Source organism: Melanerpes formicivorus, unplaced genomic scaffold (assembly GCF_026170545.1).
Source record: "Melanerpes formicivorus ecotype bairdi unplaced genomic scaffold, bMelFor1.0.p_v2 SCAF_22, whole genome shotgun sequence".
NCBI lineage: Eukaryota > Metazoa > Chordata > Aves > Piciformes > Picidae > Melanerpes > Melanerpes formicivorus.
Genome location: NW_027142374.1, coordinates 5,560,263 through 5,582,174, shown reverse-complemented (window position 1 = coordinate 5,582,174; position 21,912 = coordinate 5,560,263). Strand labels below are relative to the sequence as shown.

At 39.6% G+C, this 21,912-nt stretch overlaps 1 protein-coding gene across 1 annotated transcript; it reads right to left on the bottom strand.

Annotated features, from left to right (window-relative positions):
• Positions 1-5,347: 5,347 nt before the first annotated feature.
• On the bottom strand, positions 5,348-14,645 carry LOC137448078 (homeobox protein CDX-4-like). Its single transcript, XM_068152242.1, has 3 exons — positions 14,216-14,645; positions 9,165-9,310; positions 5,348-5,855 (listed from the first exon to the last, which is right to left on the bottom strand). The coding sequence occupies exons 1-3, from the start codon at positions 14,643-14,645 to the stop codon at positions 5,652-5,654; spliced, it is 780 nt and encodes a 259-aa protein (XP_068008343.1). The 3' UTR covers positions 5,348-5,651.
• Between the last annotated feature and the right edge of the window lie 7,267 nt (positions 14,646-21,912).

Sequence of the window (21,912 nt, the reverse complement as noted above, 5' to 3'; positions counted from 1 at the left end):
CTTATGTGAAAGTCAAAAAAAGATCAAACTTGGAGCTGAGAGCACTTTCAGAAATGAAAGCTCCGATGCTGTGCGTGGGCATTACAGGCTTTAATTATTTGAGATTTTCTTAGTTCTTGGTAGCTTTGGTGAACTCTCCATGAGAAAAGTAATTGTATTTAAAGTAAAACTACATGGGATGTAAGCTGCTGTCCTTCTAGACAGCATTTCCTTTAAGGAATACCTAAACAAACTCATGTTCAAGGCTCTGCTGGTGCTGAGCAAAGTCGGACAGCTCTGCCAGTGTTTCAGAGCAATCCATGGAACAGTTAAAATGCTGGGTTGAGTTTATAATGAAAGCATTTTCCAGCACAGGCCTTGCAGAATGCTGAATAAAATAGTGAACCATAATTGTTTTATCTTCTTGTTCTCTCAGAGCTTTGTATGGCCACTGATTTTTCAAAACCTTGCTGGTGGGTTTCTTCTTATTTCTTAGAATGTTTTAAGATGGCATATGAAGAGTTTTTACAGGTGCTTCTCCTACTCAAAGGAATGATTTTATTAGAGGGCCACAGGTAGGGTTTCTAGCTCTTACCAAGGTAAGTATGAAATGTGCTGTCCTTAATCATTAGGGCGTGTTGGTGAAGATGTTTGATATCTTTTCCTGTGTTTAACTAACTGTCACATTTTGTACTTCTTGATGTCATCATTGTTTTATCTGACACTGCACTGCTGGCATGATCCAGTTTTCATGGGGTAATGAGTACTTCTACTCTGATTTGGGATGTAGATCAAGCCCTTGAAGAAGATTTGTGCTGGATTGGGAATTTTGAGCACTTAGGATGCTAATAAAACCACACCTTCTTCCTGTTCTTTGCGTGTGTTTAGTTTTGTTGAAATAAAAATTATTGCAAATGTTAGAAGGGTTAAAAAAAGGAGAGGCAAGCAATGTATATGGAGTGTGAAGTCAAAACAAACCAGGTTACAATTTTAACATTTGGTATGAGAATTATGAGATGCTTGAGACAGGAAAAGGTGAGGCAAACAATGAGATGCAGGAGCATCACTGTGCTTGTTTAATTGAAAATCCTTCATTTGAGTGCAGCTCGTGTGCTCATTTAGAACATAAGTGAGTGGTACAGGCATTTAAATGGACAGAAGTGAACATTTGGTGGAATTAAGGCCTGACCTCTGTTAGGTGCTGAAATGGGCTAAAATGATTTGCTGAATTGAAGCATAAAATGAGAAAGTGTTGAGTTTTGGCATAGTATACTGCGTGACCTCCTTCTAATGAGTGTCTCAGATATTAGCAAACCAAGAGAGAAAGTCTCTTTAATTAAAAAAGATCCTTTGCTAGACTAGCTTAATAGTTAACATATTTTGCTTTTTAATTAATAGATTGAAATAAAAGTTCAGCTGAAGTTGGAGTTTCAGAAGACTTTTTTTTGGTTTTTTTTTTAGTGAGAATTCTCTCTGACTCTCTAAAATAGATAAAATAGGCCATTTCAGGTACACATCTTTAGTAACTCTTGTCTGTACTCAAGAAGTTCTCCTTGGTGTTGAACTTCACCTGTAAATCCCAGATTCAGCATGGTGGGGCTTGGAAGGGACCTCTGGAGATATCCAGTCCAACCCCTCTGCTAAAGCAGTGGCACCCACAGGAGCTTGCCCAAGGTCACGATGTCCAGATGGGTTTGCAATCTCTCCAAAGAGGGGAGATCCCAGGATCTCTCTGGGCAGCCTGCTCCAGGGCACTATGTACTCTCACACCAAAGTTTCTCCTCTGTTTAGGCAGAACCTCCTAGGTTTCAGTTTGTGCCCATTCTCCCTTGTTTCATTTTAATGGATCAAAGCATTAAGTTGATAAGAGTTATGAGACTTTTAGAAAATGTTAGCCTCAATTGCACATGAGAGGCAGCAGCTAATACTTGTTTTCAGATCCATCCTCACAGCTTGGCTATCTAGCATTGTTCTGGCTCAGCAGAGGTTGAGCTGTTTTACCTGTGACTGTCTTATTCATTCTCAAATTAGGAAACCTTGACCCAAGTGCCATGATATCACATGCTGCAGAGAATTTCTGTGGGACTCAATGATCTTGAAGGTCCCTTCCAACTGAAAATTCTATGATTCTGTGATAATCAGTGTTTGGCATGTCCATGGAACAATAAAGATAATCTCTTCGATGCAAATAATATTTTCTTTTAAGAATGGACCTGTAACCATCTGTTTAATGCATTGGAATTTATGGTGAGAAAAAGACCCTGGTAATTTCTGTGGGTTGGGTTTTTCCCTCTCAAAGTGCATCCAGCATCTCATTGAGATGTCATTCTTTTGTTTAGAAGTAGAAATGTGTAACTCCTGAGGCAAACCTGGATGTGTTCACTTGTGGAAGTAAGGTGACTCAGTGATGGGGGAGCTTTAATGAAAAAAACTTTCATGATACAGATATTTTGTAGAAACTAAGAGGTTTTTGGCTTTGTGCAGGAATGTGCAGCTCAGTGCTGCTTATAGTGAAAGTGCCTAATGCAGAGGGAAAAGTAATCTTAGTTTGAAGAGGCTGTCATGTTTTTAATCCAGGTTTTTATTTAACTTGCATTACTATCCCAAGCAGCCAGTTAAGTGTTCAAGTTATGTCTCTCCTGTAAATTACTATTTTTTAATATAATAAGATCCTTTCCAGTTTCTAGTCTACTACCATACTGTCACTACTGTAACTCTAGATCAATCCATCATTTTCTTTATTTCCTGCCACAGATCAATATTTAGAAGTTAGTTAATGAAGTCAGATCATTGTGCTGCTCCACAGAGTCTCAGCATGAACAGGTTGTGGCAAATTCTTCCTCCCTTGATTAAGTATTTATAGACAGAGGGACCAAGAAGGACAATGTTCCCAAAGCTTTGGCACCTCTGTGATATTCTCATCAGCATAAAGATGATTCAAAGAAAAGTAAGAAGGGTTGTGCTGGCTGCTGGAATTAGACAGTTGTGTGATGCAGAATTTTCTTTTGATATCAGCATGGTGTTGAAGTAGCTCATGACTCTGCAAACTGGAAATACCAACTCCAACAGCTGAATTTAAACAGTGTGATGGTTCCCCATTTACATAAAGTGAAAAAGACAGGAAGCTGAGAGAGCATGGGGAGGAAACCCACTGGGTGAGAATGATTGTGTTTGATTTATTATTATTTTAATTGCCTAATGGTGCTAAGGGAGAGTCTAATTAAAGTCACTGGAGAAGTCTTCAAAGGAGGGAAGATAAATATTAGAAAATGTTATTTATAGCCTTTAGTGTTCCTTTGCACCCACGTAAATACAAAAATTAAACACAAAGAACTGGATCACATCCTCTGAAGCTTTACCTTTATGTGAGCAATGCAGAAGAGTTAAACACAGCTGCCCAGAGAAGAAGAGCGATGGCATCTTCCCAACAGCACAGCCTCAGCCTTGTGTTCCCATGGTCATCTTGGGAGGACATGGATGTCAGAGGGACTCCTGTCAGGCTGTGGTGTAGTTTTCAATGGCCTATTAATACATTTTGTGTTGGGACAATGTTTTCTGGCCAGAAAGAAAAATTATTGATGTGGGCTACAGTCAGATACAATGTCCAAACTCTCGCAGAGACAGAGGAGGACTTTCTTGTTTCAGCTGTTTGCCATATTCCCCTCCATGCCTTAACATCCTCCTGAGCCGGTGAATATAACTGCCTATTTAATCACTCTGCAATCAAGTTTACTAAAAATGAGCCCAGTTAGTCTATTATTTTTTTTTTTCTTGGATTATTTTAAGGAACAGCTGTGCCACTGCACTTTGATTTAAAGGGATGTTAAGATCTAGATGGGGGAAAGAACTTCTTATGTGACTTAGTTGTAGCCAGAGAAGATAACCTGCATGGGAGAGACTGTCTCCCCTATTTTTTCATTAAGATATGCTTTGAATAGCTATTTAAAATATTTATTTAAAATAGACCTGATGGAAAGAAATCAGGGTGAAGCTCATGAAAAAGGAAAACACTTTTATTGAAAAGGTTGACTTTAAATGCTTTGTATCCCAGTCAAATTCCCATTTGACTTCTAAAATTATTTCATTTAAAGTCATAGAATGGTTTGGGTTGGAAGGGACCTTTAAAGGTCATCTACTCCAACCCCCCTGCAGTCAGCAGGGACATCTTTGAATAGATCATGTTGCTCAGATCCCCTTTTCATGCCTTGGTATTTATTTCTACTTTTTCTGGCCTCACCAGTTGTCTCCCACATGCTGTTGCTACCTTCACCTGCCAACATGGACCAATAATTAAAACTGACCACACTGTAAGCATGGTTCTCCTTAATTTGTGCTCTTTCAGGAGTGAACACTTGGTGTGATGGTATGAATGGTAAGCTTTGATAACAGCTTGAAACAGTGTCAGCTACTTTGGGGAATTTCTTGCTTTTAGCCCAAAATAAGTGTCATGGAAAAAATCAGTGACCCAAGGCTGGTGCTATTTCACTTTAAAGGTTTAGAGACATTAAATAGATTCTTTATTTGTTTTGTGCTGGTTTGCTGGCAGTAACAGCTCTGTTTCCATTCTACTGCTGAGCAGCAATAAGTGCACTTACTGAAGACTGAACCAATACTTCTGTTTTTCCAAACTATTTGGCAGTTACTGATGTATGTAACAAATCCTGGCAGGTTTGGCATGATCTTGTAGATCTGTAAGCTTAGGACATTGACATGCATGGCTGCAGTTAGACAGGGCAAAGAAGGTAGGAGTTATTGCATTAAATCTGTTGGTGTAGGAACATTGTTGGGTGTTACGAGGAATGGCAGAGGGAACTGCCATTGTTTAGTGTGAAGAAGGGGAGGTAGAGACTTTATTGGTCTCTACAACTCCCTGAAAGGAGGTTGGAGTGAGGTGGGGGTTGGTCTATTCTTGCTAGTGTCAGGTGATAGAATGAGAGGAAATGGCCTCAAGTTGCACCAGGAGAGGTTTAGGTTGGATATAGGGAAAAATTTCTTTCCTGCAAGAGTGGTCACACGTTGGAACAGGCTGCCCAGGGAGGTGGTGGAGTCACCATCCCTGGAGGTGTTCCAGAAATGTGTGGACATGGCACTTGTGGATGTGGTTTAATGGTCATGGTGGTATTAGGTTCATGGTTGGACTTGATGCTCTTAGAGATTTATTCCAACCAAAACAATTTTATGAGTCTGTTTAAGTGGTTTAGATGTTTTTTTTTTGTTATATTCAGAAAGTAGCATTCATCTCAGGATACTTCAGTGTGAATATTTATTAACATCTATGGTTTACTCTAATGATATAGACTGTAACAAACCAAATACACTCAGTGTCTTTTATGCAATAGTACTTTACAATCAGTTCTGTATACATATATATAAAAATATATATATATGATCAGACTAGAACTACATTTACTGAATCTTCAGTTGTATCATTCTTTGGGTCAGTGTCTGGAGCAAATTGTCTCCTACTCAAAGATTTGGAGTGATGAACCTGAGCAGCACAAGTTCCCTGAGATTTCAGCAGTAATTAAAATACTGTGATCGTAGTCCCTGATCCTGCACTTCGAAACCAGCACTCTGAAGACAGGTAAATGCGAACAGCCTTCTGCAAAGTGGAGTTTTCAAGAGAAGATGTATTGCTTTTTCTTTTATCCTTTTTCTTTTTCCTTTGTTCATTATAAAATTATGACCTGTTGAATGTCATCAGGCTGTAATCCATTTATCCCATGTGGTAGGGGCAACAGAGAACTGGAGATTTCATTTGGGCTGAGTGAACCAGAATCACTCTGAGCTGAGCCCCCGCTGCCATCAAACTGAGATATTTTCTTCTTGATCATTTTCCTTTCTTTTGCGCGGCGATTCTGGAACCAGATTTTCACCTGTGGTGTTATAAATGAGAGCTGATTAATTCAAAGCAGTGGTCAACTTTGTACAGTAAGAATAGCAAAGAAAATAGGGATGTGTTAAAACCCTATCACACATCAAAATATTAAACAAAACCAAAGCCAAAAGCCAATATAAAAAATACAAACCCCAAACAAACCACTCCAACAAAAAAGTCCCAAACAACCAGAACCCAAAACATTGACTCTGTAACCTTTTTGGTTACTTTGTATTTCTGCACCATAATCAGTAGACAATTCCTTACTTCTCTTAGACTAACTGTAAAGTGAACTTACTGATTTAGTATTCAATCTACATAAGTAGATTCAGGGTCCACCCAGTTCATCACCTAAGCTTTTAGAGTGGCGTGTATCAGGCTTTAGAAAGATGTGACTATAGAATAAGTTTTTATATCATATATGTTACAGATTAATTCAAACCCAGGGAGTGAGGCTTCTTTTTCCCTGTTTATATTGTGAGTGATTTTTTAATCTGTACATATTGTTGAATGGTTTGGGTTGGAATGGACCTTAAATATTAGCTAGTTTCGACCCTCCTATTGTGGGCTGGGACACCTCCATCTAGATGAGGTTGCCCATCCAACCTGGCTTTGAACTCTTAAGGCTTGGATGTTCCACAGCTTCCCTGGGCAACCTGTTTCAGTGCCTCACCACCCTCATGGGGAAGAATTTCTTCCTAAGGTCTAATCTCAGTACAACTTTTTCCAGTTTAAAGCCATTAGTGCTTGTTCTGTCACTCCATGCTGTTGTAAGAAGACCTTCTCCTGCTCTCCTGTAGCCCTCTTCAAACACTGGAATACATCTTCTTATATGTTTTAGAAGTTTGGGATTCTTTTGTTACTGCTCAATATATCTGTATTTCACAGCTAGCTGTGTGCTATGGCATGTGTATAAACAGATCAGCATTACTTAATGACAGGGAATTTCTCAGGCTTGTGTAAAGACTCCTGGCTTGGCTGTTTGAAATCTACTTTCCGTTGAAGTAGCTCTATTTTCTTTCCTTACATGAAAGTGTGGATGAGTAGAAAACGCCATTTGTGTTTTCTTATAATTAATTTTTATGGTTTTACTTAGCAGTTTTCCTTGCATCCTATAAAGTGTTGAATACAATATGTGTTGGAAATCTCCATATTGTTTTCTAGTTGTTTTCTTTTTATCACCTTGCTAGTAAGGATGAGTAAGAAGCATTTAACTTTGTCATCAGTCCTAGTCCTGTAGAAATGCAGGTAGATGGTGTGGGTTTTCTACACTATGCCTGAAGCAAATTCTCCAGTCAAAAATCAGGTGCTTTAAAAGCAACAGTTCTGTAATAGGAAACTGATTTTATGCAGTGTTGCTGGTTACTCCAGGCATGTCTGTGCTCTAAATCAGCCAGCTTGCATAACATTGAGGTGCAGGCTTTGAATCTTTCATAATTGCAGTGCTCTCTGAACTCCAGTGCAGCTGTATCCTGCTGTATTACGAACTTAATTCCATCAGTGACAGACTTGCTTTTTGTAGTTACTTTCTGGGCTGAATTAAAGTCTGCAGAGTTTAATCTATTCACTCTATGAGTCTGGGATTGAACATCACTGCAGTATGATGTATTTATAAACAATGCTTGATCCTAACATGCCATTGCTTATACCTCCAGCCTCAACTGGTGTCTCTCTACTCCATGTTCTTGCACAGATTGAATGCTGAAGCAGAGGAGGCCACTGAAAGAGGAGAATAATTTAGGTGTACATTCAGCAAGAACAAAAGTTTATAAAATTCTAGAAAAAGGCCTCTTGATTAAATTTATCTGAGGGGCAATAGATCTGGTTGCTAAGGTTATTTAATACCACCAAATCTTCCCTTATTTCCCAGATGCAGAAGAACCAGTGCAGTTCTGTTGTGTAAGGAGGGTTGAATTTTAACAGTTGCTATATTTGCAGGCTGCAGAGCTTCTGCTTTGTGTGTTCTCCAACATGGTGATTTTAGGAAGTTACAGAATCCCAAAACCCCAGCATGGTGGGGGTTGGAAGGGGCCTCTGGGAATCATCTGGTCCAACTCCCAAGCTAAATCAGAGTCTCCCACAGCAGCATGCCCAGCATCACATTGTCCCAGCTGGGTTTGGAATCTCTGCAGAGGAGACTCCACAAATTCTCTGGGCAGCCTGCTCCAGGGTTCCAGCACCCTCACAGCAAAGAAGTTTCTCCTGATATGCAAACGGAAGCTTCTGGGTTCCAGTTTGTGCCTGTTGCCCCTTGTCCTGTCCCTGGGCACCACTGAGAAGAGCCTGGCCCCATCCTCTTGCCCTCCACCCATTAGCTCCTGCTGAGCATTGAGAAGATCCCCTCTCAGGCTCCTCTTCTCCAGGCTCAGCAGCACCAGGTCTCTCAGCCTTTTTTCCTCACAGAGATGCTCCAGGCCCCTTGGCATCTTTGTAATCTCTGTTAGACTCTCTCCAGTATTTTCCTGTCTCTCTTGAATCAGGGAGTCCAGAACTGGACTCAGTATTTCAGATGAGGCCTCTCAAGGGCAGAATAGAAGGAGAGGAGAACCTCCCTTGACTTGCTGTTCACCTTGGAGAAGAGAAGACTCCAGGGAGACCTTATAGTGGCTTTCCAGGGAGCTACAGGAGAGCTGAGGAGAGACTTTCACAAGGGCAACCAGCACCAGAACAAGGGGACACAGTCTCAAGCTGCACCAGGGGAGGTTTAGACTCGAGGTGAGGAGGAAGTTCTTCACCGAGCGAGTCATTCGGCATTGGAATGGGTTGCCCAGGGAGGTGGTTGAGTCATCGACCCTGGAGGTGTTCAAGAGGAGATTGGACGTGGCACTTGGTGCCATGGTCTAGTCATGGGGTCTGTGTTGATAGGTTGGACTCGATGATCCTCGAGGTCCTTTCCAACCTAAGTGATACTGTGATAGGATGAGGGACAGTGGTTTGATATGAGAGCAGGTAGATTTAGGTTGGACATAAGGAAGAAATTCTTTACAGTGAGGGTGGTGAGACACTGGACCAGGTTGCCCGGGGAGGTTGTGGATGCCCCTTCCCTGGAGGTGTTCAAGACTAGGTTGGACAGAACCTTGAGCAACCTGGTCTGGAGGTGTGCCTGCCCATGGCAGAGGGTTGAACTTAGATGATCTTTAAGATCCCTTCCAACCCAAACCATTCCATCATTGTATCTGTACATACATTGTGTCAGATATGCTCAGAAACTATGTGATGGACACATGAGGTGGATGCTGCCCATGTCCCCAGCAGTCAGAGTTTCTGGTGAAGGGTTTCATACAGGTAGTGGATAGTTACTTTGTACCTGTCTTTCAGATAGTCCCAGGTTTGCTGCCAGTTCTGACTTTCTCCTGATTGTAATGTATCTGTTGCAGTGAAATTCCTTCTCTAATTCTAGTCTCTGATGATCTGTGTAAACCACTCGGTACTTTTCTTTTGTTCTTGTTTTACCTGTTTAAGAAAGAAATATTATTACTGTGTTGCAGTTTAATTTCTATAGCATCTTTCAAATATTTTACAGACATGAATTAAACCACAGAGTACTTGTTTTGTGTGTTACAATGAAGGAATGCGAAGCGCAGAGTGAATAAGGCAGTATTGGTTGTAGTGACTGTCCTTCCCTCTTTAGGTCCCTCTCTCTGTAAACATACATTTCAATGTAAAGCTGTTTAGTGAAAAACACCCTGAAGTATCTTAAATAATTCACAACAGTGCATTCTTGGTGCTGACTGTATTTGATCTTAAAGGGGTTTCATTTCAGCACTCACTCAAACGACATCCATATATACGCAGGCACAAATACACAGTATTTCAAGACCAAGGTTCAGTCATCATTCATTTTGTTATATTATGTCCTAATTATTTGAGTTTTAAAAGCTCACCTCTAACACAAAGAAATGTCCTACTAGAAATGGTTTGACTTTCTCCTGTGTTCGCAGAACATGCTTATAATTCAATAATGATTTGAGTTTATCTTTTTCAAAAGGTGGAGTCTCACCAGCTGCCTAGTGCCTGTGAGGTATCGCTGGAGGTATTCAGTGTGCAGGACTTCCCTTTCCAGTTGAGAGCACTTAGTGATTTGTATCATGAGGCAATAAAATACTTGTAAAAGGATTTAAGTATCATCCTCTCTCTAACATATCAAAGAAATGTTCTTGGATATATTGGATAAATACTGTGAAAAGAAGCATTACTTGATGGTCAGAAGATATCACTAATTTCATAGACTTTTAAACAATTATACACATAATAAGTTGAAGAGTGATCTCTGTACTATTATTTGTTCTCCTTTGGGCTTTCAACAGCCAGATAGATAGTTTTCCTTTTTCTTCTGATCTTCCCAGGTTTTTTTTGATGTGAGTTTTCTGGGACAAACTGTAGGACAAAGACTCCTTTAAAGTGGTTCCCTAAAATCCATTGAGGTGTTAAGATGAAGCACACGCCACACAAAGGAGCGACAAGGAGATCTTATCAAGAACCCCTTTCACATTCAGAAACACAAGCCAATTGGTTTGGAATTTACAAGCCCTAAACAAATGTCAGACTCTTTCATCTTAGCAGAGGAAAAAAGGGACAGAAATAGATGAAGGAATATTTTCCCTTGTTTCTCTTTAATTTTGGACCAGCACTGAGAGACTGTGATATTTTTATCTGAAGGCTAGAGGTAGACATAGCTTAAGACATTTTGAAGTATGTGTAATTAAGGATGTTTTCCCCTGTGCCATGCTGACTTTTAGTGTACATTTCCTAGCTTCAATTTGCAAGACTAAACCAAATCATCAAGCTAAGTTTACCTTTTTTTGAGGGTACAAATCGTTGGCTTTCAAAGATTTGCTCTGAATGATAGTTTTAATGTTAACAATGGTTTAGATATGCAGGTTCCCTCTAAACTGAAGGCTTGGAAGGTAATCTTTGAAAACAAGTTAAAATTCAACAGGGTTATTCCGGCTTCACTATAATCAGCAAATATAACCATGATTTGAAGGGGTGGAGAAAAGGAATAGTTTTCCCCATTCCCCTTGGTCATAAAATTCACAGAGCATTTCTTCTGAAGACAATAAAGCTGGGAGAAGGCCTCTTTATTTGCTGTGAAAATCATCACCCTTTCCGGCAATATAACTCCTGAAGAAAAGAGGGAGAAGGAAGAGACAAGACTGCATATCAAAGCAAAGTGAAGTGTTAAAAGGGTCTGTTGCCTCAATATGACAGATAGGCCTCAAAACCCCAGACAATGTAGGCCAGTGGAAAATAGATGTCACAACCAGTTTACAAAGCAAAATAAATTAGCATTAGAGCAGAGACCTGGCTTTCCCCCCACCCCGCTTTTCTAGTTTGCTTTCTGGCTGTGTTTCTGCAGTGATGTAATCTGAATTACTGGGACATCACTGCTTGTTTAAACACACACACTGAATGTATTGACTGTAATTAAAACAAAAAAAAAGCAAAAAAAAAGCTGAGGCTGATATTGCAAAGTGCAAAAATAATGTCCTTTTGTTCAGACCCCTGGTAGTCCATCCCCTTTTGAGAAGGATTGCTCCTTGATGAAGTTTCATGTGAAGTTTTCTAGGCCCTTGTTCAGCTATCTTTTGGGTGTGTTTCTTGCTTTGAAGGCTCACTCACCCTCACAAAGTACACATTTTACACTGTTGATTACACTGTTGATTACTCAAAAATGAGTTGGTCTGAAAAATCTGCTCTCACATAACTGAAGCTAAAAGAGCATTTTGTCACTGATTATTAATAAACAGAGGAGCAGACTGTAAGGAATTCCATAGCTGTTCCATTTCATTTTCATAGCCTCTATGGGAAGACCAGGCCACTGGTGATGTTTCTATTTTAAAATTTCTTATTGCCCTCATATGTTTGCAGTGTCTGTGTTTGACAGGAAAAAAAGTTTTGGTTCTGCATATACAGTTAGAGCATATATAATTTCAAATCATGTTTTATCTGTCAAAGGACATAGTACTTCTGTCTCCATGATATTTTATCCAGAGAATTGACTTGGATCAGGTAGATTTTTCATTTTACTCTTCCTGCAATTTAATTTTTGTTATAAAATGCTAAATATGAATATAAAATCAGAATATAGTGTATTTAATGGAGGGGGGAGGTGGTGTTGTGTGTGCAAAAGTTCCCATCAACATCTGCCCCCACAAATAATTTCTACTGTTTTTAGAACAGTATTTTAGTAGGTTCCTTCATTTAATGAGATGTGTTTTGCTCTCTGTTATTCCATGTTGCTCATGTACCTCCATGTGAGCACATGCCACTAGTGAAGTTAAGGACATGCACGCATTTATGTATATGGATACATTGATTTGTAAAGCTTAGGGCTGTAATTCTGAATTTTTAGAGCACTGAACTGTATTAAGCAATGGTAATATTGAAAGGAAGAAGCCAGTAGCTACTTTGATAGCATGAATCATATGATGGCAACAAGAAAAGAAAGAGCAAATTTATTTCAAAGAGTGATTGTAATGGCAACAAATAACTTTTCTCACATTACCTTTGGGAGAAAGCATTGATAATTTAATATGTAGCTGTTACACACATAATTTTAGCCTAACTTGTTTGAATTTCCTTTCGTTGTCACAACTTTTTATGTGGCAGTATTAAAATGCTTCTGTTTTTACAGTTAACATTATTTTTAAAACACCAGCAAAAAGCCAAAACTATATGGGACTTTTCTTGTTTTACAAAACCACATTCGTGCTTTTCTCTCCCAAACCCTTTTTTAAGCTGGGTTGATGTCTTGAGCCCAGTTGTGTGAAGTCCTGAGCCGGTTTTAACACTTCAAAGGACTGGGCTCTAGGAATGTATGGCCTCAGGACATGTACCTATGACAGGCCTTATTTCACCTGTCTGCTGTAGTTCATAAAGCATTTCAGCATGTCTGTAAATGCCCTGGAAGTGCTTTTCAGACTAGAGCTGAATTTAAACGTTTTGAATTTTCATGAATTGCATATTTCAGGAAGGTTGAGTAAGAACATGAGAACCTTTCAGGATCTTCCGTGTCTGTGCAGTAAGTTATAAAATGAGGAGTTAGATGTTTAACACAAAATTCAGTGCCAACATGACAGGGACAGGGTTGCCTAGTTGACATTCAGTGGTCTTGGTTGAATTTGATCTACCCTCAATTCTTGCATCACTTCTACACCTGGAAGTCTCCAAAGATGTTAATGAAATAGCTGTTGATTTACATCAGTATACAGAAGGGGGGGAAACAGACTATAAATCTGCCTGACTTTGAAGATCTTTGTGGAGGCTACAAGTGGAAGGGTGACATTGTGATATCTTCATGTTCACTGGGCACTTGAGATTTAGTAACAGTGGGAAAGAAGTATTTACCTGCTTTATAACTAAGAAACAATTACCAGGCTAGTTTTGCTCTTGAGCAATAACCACTTCAGGGAGTATTGTGTCTCAAGCACAAGCAAGCAGTGCTGATTTTCTGTGTCTTCTTAGAACGCTCCATTGTGATTACTCCTCTTTCTTTAGAGAATTTTCTTTGATGCTCTCTAACACACTCTTACTACTTTTAACTTTAACAATAGATTTAGCGAAGCTTGCTACACCCAATTTACACCTTGGGAATATACACTGAGAGGTTCATCTGTCACATAGCTTGTGACAAAAGCAGGCACAGCAATGAGTGAGGCTTGCAAGAAAGTGATTTGTAATTGTAGCGAGCTGCAAAATTTTGGTATGGGAGAAAAATACATAAAACTGATTTGAAATTAAATGCAGAGGGAGCTTAACTAAGGAGAGATGTGGTCTGCAACCAAAATAGTCTGTGCTGATCATTTAAGTTAGATTACTGCTCTAGGAGTATTTCCTCTCACCTAATAAATCTAGGTAGAAAAATCAAAGACATAGGAACAACAGCAGCAAATTGCATCATGGCTACAGTTGGAGCAGAGCATATAATTATCTTTAAAAGTATTGGAAAAAAATGTAACAAGCGATTTTGAATTGATATTTACTTGGTGGCATAAAATAGTAATGCAGTATTTTTTCCTGAAACTCTTAAATGTTGCTGCATTCATTTTTCCAGGACATTCTCAATCTATCATGTTTTTCATCCTTTCCAGAATGTTAGAACAAAGATTCCTGAATGGGAGTGAGATGAAGCCATATCTAAACATAGCGGCCATTCCACCATAGGAACCCCATAAAGCCTTTAGGGATGAAAGTGAAACTGGTGCAGATTTAGTGAAAAGAGCATTAAACAGCAGTAAGTTAAATAACTGTCATAAATGACCCACCAACCTATGTGCTGCAAGGAAAGTTAATTATTTCTAAGATCAGTGATAGCAGAAGATGCTTTCTGAGGTTGGAAGTGAAATAGACACTTACCAGTAGTGTTAGCTTGCACTGTTTTCCTCATCCATTCGTAAGAGCTGTGCCTTTGGCTGTTGGGAGAGATTTGCTGTGCATTAATTGTATCTACAGGAGGTAACCCCCCAGATGCAGTGGGATGGAGGGAGCTGTAATCAGCAGAACTGTAGGAGACCTGTCCCGGGGACGAGCCGTTGATTTGTGCAGCAGCAACTGTGCTGGAAGGTCCTGGGCCGTAAGCATTCCAGTCCTCCCTCTGTGAGCCATAGTGAGATCCCCAGGTTCCAGCAGGCTGGCTGTGGCTGTCCAGAGTTGGCACATGATGATATCCCATGTAGTCAGAATAAGATGGAGTAGACACAAAGTTTTGCACTGGCAGGTTGTTGTTGCCCCTTGCAGATCCCGGATACATGCTGGTCTCTTTATCCAAGAGGGAACTCACATACATGATTGTCCCAGATTGTAAAGGTTTTGTCACAACATCTTATTCTTCCCTGTTTTCTTTTGCTGCTTAAAAAGAATTGTGTTTGGTTTTTCTCTAATAATGCCACTCTGCTTGGAATCTTCTACTTCATCCTCTTTTATTACCAACTGTGTTACCAGGTGCTGGTGGTAATGGTTTACCAAGATCTTGCCTGACGTCAGCCTAACTGCCTGCCTCATAATTACATTTACATTCAAATGAAGGGCTGACCCACCCCACCTTTCTGCCAGTTCTGGTGCTTTCTCTTTTACAGAACTTTTATCTATCCTATTATGCTTCCCTGATATCCAGCAGCAATTCCAGAACTGTAAGATGATGCAACAGTCCCTTTTGTTTGTAACATAGTAAACAGAGCTTTTTTTTTCTTTCTTTCTTTTTTGGGGAAAGGCTGGTTAATATAATAACAAAATTTGGTGTTCAGCTGATTTCTTGTCTGAAACCTTTATTTTATGAAGCACTATCAATCAACAAATAACCCTCTCCTAATTGCTCAGATACTTAAAATAATCCCATTTTTACTTCTTAAATTAAGAGACAGAGTCAATGTGAGTAATTGTAAGGCACTAACTTCAGAATACAGAGCACCTTGTAAAGAGCATGTCTGGAATAGAACTGCCTCAAGAATTTTCCCCTCAGTATTGATGTTTGTAAGTGGCTTTCCAGGCCTGGAGAAATAAAGGCTCTAACTGTATTGCACATGTTCGCACTCTTCCCATTCAGAGTGGTGTGTGGAGATCCCTCCATCTGGTGTCCCTTGCAAACTGATATTTTAAAAAGCAGACAATAAATCTTCCCAACAAAGATGATGTCAGAAGTACAAAGAAAATGACTGTAAAAAGTAGTGGGGAAAAAAAATAAAGTCTTTGATTAGGCCTGGTAATATTGTTGGCTTCTGTTTCAAACTTCAGACAGCCTTTCTCTGCCTGGGAGGCTGGGTTCTTTCCTCTGAAAGTACTGTTTTCAGTGGGGGCAGGTTAGGTAAGGGGGAGCAGCAGGGAAAACCATCTGGGTTATCCAGTCAGTAGATCCGAACTGCCCTTATGCTGTTCTGTAAAGAGCCTGATACCTGGGTGCTCTGTAGGGCAATGTGAGTGTTCCCAGTGAGAAAATAGTATTCTTAAGGTGGTTTTGTCTTATCACAGAGCTTGATGTTAACATGGGAGAGCTAAACCACACCCCATGATTTAAGAATTGCCTCTGTGTGGTTGTCTAGCTACAATTTCTAGAATGAATTTGATATATTTTTATGTTGAATGGATTTCTTTGCAATGAGCTATTTGTCAAGGGGTATTCTTGCAAAAGAGGTGCAAATTACAATGAGTTGTTTCCCTTTACAAAGGTGTGGGTTTTCATTCACTATCCTTTGTATTTTGACACTACTTGGATTCACACATCCCTTCTAATTCCAGCACTAAAGGATTCAAAGTGTGTACTTAAAGACAGGAAAGATATTCCTCCTGTGGTTGGATTGGATTTTTTTTTGAGGAAAGAAGTTATAGCAAAATCTTGATAATTAGTTTTGCTATATATAAATTAATTTTGCTATATTTACAGATTATTAATCCTTGGGATCCTGAGAGTGCTGAGGAAAGTTTTATCATGGGATAGGACATGGAAAAATGCCTTCAGCAATTGGTGTTTTCTTATAAAAATAGACATTAAAAAGCAATCAGAACAGACTCTTGTTCCCTTCGTCTTGAAAGAAAAGGAATTATCATCCAATTTTGGGGAGCACACAGAGTTTTTAGTACTGATGTGTACTAAAAAGAACAAAGAGCTCCACTGAACATGATCCAAATTTAACATGTTTCCTCTGCTGGAAGTATCTGTGGAATTTTGGCCTGTTTGTGAGCTTTATGCCAGCAGTTCAGTTATGTCAGCCATAGGCAGAGCCATAGGAGGGAGAAGTTTTGTCTCCATTGACTGCATCTGAAATCCACTGGCATAGCACAAATGAACATTGGTTGCTCGTAGGTTTCAGGTCAGACTTGTTGTTAGACTCCTAAGCACACCATTTTCACATCTCAGTGAATGACACTGAATTTCATGGAACACATCAGATGATGGTAACATTTTTAATCCCTGTTTTTCCTCTATGAGATGCCTCTGTGCATACCCCCCACAATTTCAGTATCATTTAATCCTTTTTTTTTTTTTTTTAAATTGTATCTGAGAGCTTTATCCTTTATTCTCTGTTCTTCTTTTATCTTTTGTTTATGCTCCTCTTTTCCCTTTCTTGTTTTGCCTGTTCCATTATCTGAATTTTCTTTAGATCTATTTCGATTCCCTCCAGAACATAATTAGATCAAGATATGCCGATGGCAAATTGCTACACTGATTTGATATGGCCTAACAATAGTAAGCTTTGACTAAGGCATTTTGTTTAAAAAGATTTACATAGCAGGATAAGATTGCTGGCTAGGACTGCAGATTTTTAACACCGAAGTGAGAATAAGATAGCTAAAATGCCAACATTCAAAAGATCTCCTGCACCCCAACTCTGATGCCTCCCATTTTGTATAGCAGGACAACATGGGTGTTCTAAAAAGGAATCATGCCTTTGCATGTAGCCTAGTAGTTGGAGGGTACCAAAATTTTGGGGCTGATGTTTTCTGAGAGGTAACACTGTTAATCTGAGTCTGCTTTCCCAAGAGTCATTTCTTTGCTATGCATATGTCCTGCTGCTCAGATCCAGTAGCTTCTGAGCCGCATCTTCAGTGTGTAGCAGTAACTTCTAGATGACATTGCTGTCAGAAGAAAAAGCAGCCTGCCCTTGCCTTGTCCATGCTTTCCCCTTGAGGGGAGTTGTTGATGGCAGAGGCAGGGATGGAAGAAGAGGAAATGCTTGTGGAATGGTGTGTTACCATGGGCCCTCTCTTGACTTTGTGGAGTTATGGGTGGGCTGGAGATCCAGAAAGCTCATCCATGTGGGGGTTTATATTTATCCCACTTTCTGCAGTGGGTGATAAAGCCATGTGTAATTTAATAATTTAAATAACAACTCTTAGAAGGAATGGCTGAGGGTACTAGGATTTTTCAGTCAGGAGAAGAGGAGGCTGAGTGGAGACCTCATTGCACTCTACAACTCCCTGAAAAGAGGTTTGAATGAGGTGGGAGTCAGTCTCTTCTCCTTAGTATCAGGCAATAGAACAAGAGTCTCAAACTGCACCAGGGGAAGTTTAGGCTTGAAGTGAGGAGAAAGTTCTCCACAGAGAGAGTTGTTAGCTGTTGGAATGTGCTGCCCAGGGAGGTGGTGGAGTCGCTGTCCCTGGAGGTGTTCAAAAAGGGATTGGATGTAGCACTTGGTGCCATGGTTTAGTAGTCATGAGGTCTTGGGTGACAGGTTGGACTTGATGATCTTTGAGGTCTTTTCCAACCTTACTGAGTCTGATTCTAAGAGGAAATGGCTTAAAATTGTGCCAGGAGAGGCTTAGCTTGGGTATTACAATTTCTTTCCTGCAAGAGTAGTCAGACATTGGAACAGGCTGCCCAAGGAAGTGGTGGAGTCAACATCTCTGGACATGTGGAAGAAATGTGTAGATGTAGCGCTTTGGGACCTGGTGGTATTAGCTCAGTGGTTGGACTTGATGATCTTAGAGGTCTTTTCCAACCAAAACAATTCTACTATTCCACCATTTCTCTCCTTTGCCGGTGTCCACAGGAGTTGCTTCACTGTTTGCTGAAGTGAGGCTCTAGGTGTGTAAAATCCAGTGTACTTTGAGATCTTTGGGAAGAAAACATTCTAGTTTACTAACAAGTGGTTGGTGAAAAGCTAGTGATAATAACAAGTGTGGTGATAACCACAGAACTATTAAAGCTTTGTTTATACAGGGAATGTTGATGATGTATGTACTGCTCTAAAGAGCTTTTCCAATCTAGGTAATAATAATATAATCACAAATGTGCAATTAAATGCTTTAATGACAGCTGTTATAACAGCAATTTCAGGGACTACTGGTGAAGTAAAACTGGTTTGTACAACAATAACTTACACCGAAGGTGTTTATACCTCTATTAGGTTTTATCAGGAGCTCTTACTCATAAAGCTACTCTTTTATAGGGAGATAAGAAGAAGGAAGTCTGCCCATCTTTAAAGCTTGAAAATTATATGAAATCTATCTAGGGTTTGGGTTTTGAGGTGAAAGAAGCAGGTGAGCTTAGCACGTCCTGTCCTAGCTAAGGTGGTAGGAGCAGATGTTTTCTTGCCTCAGATGACCACTCTAATAACACATCAGGAACATTAGGCTTAGGAATGTTCTTTGCCTAACTGCACGCTTTGAATCTCAAGCTAAGGTCTTAGTTAGTGAACTGTGTGCTACTGATAGTTCTAATGCAGGGTCAATAACACCTCTGAATTCAAGCTGGGATTTGCATGTACCCCAATCCTCCTAAAATTAATAGTCAGCTATATAAACCTTGAGGAAAAGCCAGTCAGGACATGGAGTGCTGTCAGCGGAGACCAGTTCTGTTGGGAACAAATCTGACTGGTTATGGAGGAAGTCAGATTATTCCAAACAATTGAAACACAGCAAAAGAGCCTGCTCTGGCTTTCACTGAAGCTTCTACAAACACAAAAGTCCTGAAAATGCAATTTACCTATTTTAATTCGTCTGGTTTAATAGGCAGCACCCTAGTTAGGTCTGATTTTTAGGGCTTGAAATGCAAGCTCATGCCAAGCTGTCTCTGTACTGACAGATATGGCACATCCTAGAGGGCTGAAGGAGCAAGGGTTGGGGAACTATTTTCATTCGTTGAAGTGTTTTCACTTGCTGAGCTGTTTTCACTTGCTTGAACTGACCTCTTCTAGGGAAAATCAAGAAGAGTCACATCACAAGTTTCAGTTCTGTGCTGTGTGTCTCTCATCACTAACATGTATTTGGTTTTCATAAGAGAACAACAGTAGAAATATAAATGCTGGTTGTCCATGAAGCCTTCCTCAGTGGGTTAGTTTTAATTCCAGGCTCTGACATTTTGGTTGTTAGCAAATCCTTTTGAAAAAGGGTGACAAGAGACATGTTGGGAGCATGATGATTGTATTGACTCTTCTATCTACTCCACTACTATTTTCCTAACTGGTGCTAACAGTGACTTACCTTTCATTTCTTAATGTTAACTTTTGCATTCTATTAGTAGTACTGACAATAAATCTCATGTATGAGCCTCACCAGTGTTTTATTTGCCAGGAAAGAATGATCTGGAGTGAAAAGAGGGTCTTACTAGTCTGAAATAAATAATTTAAACCCTGCTACAAAATCAATACTGGCAGTAATAAGAGCGTGTCTTTCTGCTCAACAGGCAGACTTAACACTGCGTGTGAAGTCCAGGTTAAATCGATTCTTTTTAGCAGGACCATAAAAATGAGCAGCAAATCCTCTATTGATATTTATTTAGTTTCCTTCCTGAATGTAGGGCTCCCACTCACTGTCACTAATTCATGATGAGCAGAGTACCCCTAGATGGGATTATTGGGTGCTCACTGTTGAGTCCCTGAGAGATTCTTTGGTGTGGCCTTTCTTTCATGAAGTAACAAAGGAATTGATTGTCTTTCCTGTTTGCCATTCCTGCCATACACATGGTTTATGTTCCTGGCAAAGTGACATTTCTGTTGCACAAATTTAACTCTTCTTTCCAGGTAAGAGAGACGATTGTCTTCGTAAAGTGAATCCTAAGCTGTGGTTTAGAAGACCAAGAATACTCAGGGTATGTCTGAATTAAGCCTTTGCATTTATTGTGATACCACTTAGAACAGAGTTTGTTAGAAAACTATTTGTTACAAGAAAGTATTTGTGCTCTGACTCTGAAAGGAGCTGGTGAACACTTTCCTCATAGAACCTGCGTCTGCTCGTTGCATGGGACTGGTTGTATAAATTATTCACAGTGACACACCATTTCAGCAAGCACTCTGGCTGTGAAAGCACCAACAAGCCACGTAAGGGTGCTAAAGTAGGAGTGTGCTTTTCATTTTCATGTTAACATCCAGAATCTGGTCCTTGGAGAAAGGTAACACATGCTTGATGCTCTCTCATGTGTATACTAATGATTGCTTAACCTCATAGCAATTGCAGATACTGCATATTTGGTGGGTTTTGGTTTAGAAATGTCATTTTGAGTTGTATATCAAACATAGGTGCATGAAGGTTTTGTAGAATGTCCTGTTCGCTGTGCTCTTCTTGATCTTTCTGTGCCAAATAGGTCACAATTCTCTCTGGGTAGCAGGGTTTAAAGTTTAGTGAATTCCTCTGAAAACTGAATATACCTTGATCATGTTTTTAATCACAATTGGGATTAAGAGCTTAAACATCCTTGTGATGTAGTCTGAGGTATGCTTTTCTTCTTTGGGGCATTTTCCTAACAACCAATCAATCTTCACAGCAACTCTGCTTTAGTGTCCCTCATTTTTTGATGCGATGAAAGCGATCACTTATACAATATACCCGAAGCCAAGAAGAAATTAAACATTATTCTGAGGACTGGCACCAATACAGCATGACTCACAGTGTTGGATCAAAATACTTTTGCGTCGATTTGGCTCTGGTTTTATGTCTGTCTTATTTTTAATTACACAATACAGCATCTAGGCAATAGCACCACTGAAACTCCTCAGAGAAAAATAGCTTTCTTTTGGTTTTGGTGGGCAGCTCTTTAAGGGATTAAAGCACACTGAAAATATTCAGTCAAATAGATTGCTGCTAAGTTTTACACACACACAAAAATTGTAGTATCTAAAACAATCACTAGCATAACTAGAAGGTTAATAATCTCTAAGGTATTGCCCTGGTTTATAGATACTGCTTTGGGAGCAATAAATTTTAACCTTTGAACATGTGCTTCTGCAAATAAAATCCAGCCTTATTTTGTGTGCTTAACAACTTCAGATTGGAAACACATAGCAACCTATAGCAAGCATGCGTTCTGCAAACTGCCACAGAAATGAGGCAGATCTTCAAAGTGGTCACTTATCTTCCTCAATAACTCTTCTCCATGTAAACAAGATAAACCAGGTCCTTTTGCCAGATCCCACTCTCTTTGAATGATGTTTAAATAATTTTAAAGAGAAAGAAGTTGTGTTCAAACATATTTCTTAAAGTTCTATCTTAGAGGGCTGCTTTTCTTTTCTTTTTCCTTTAAAGATTTTTAATACAAAATTAAACTCTCTCATGGACATGTGATTAAAATGAGTAACTATGAACTTGATCCGGTGAAGCTCTACTGCCAGAGTTCTGTGCACTTA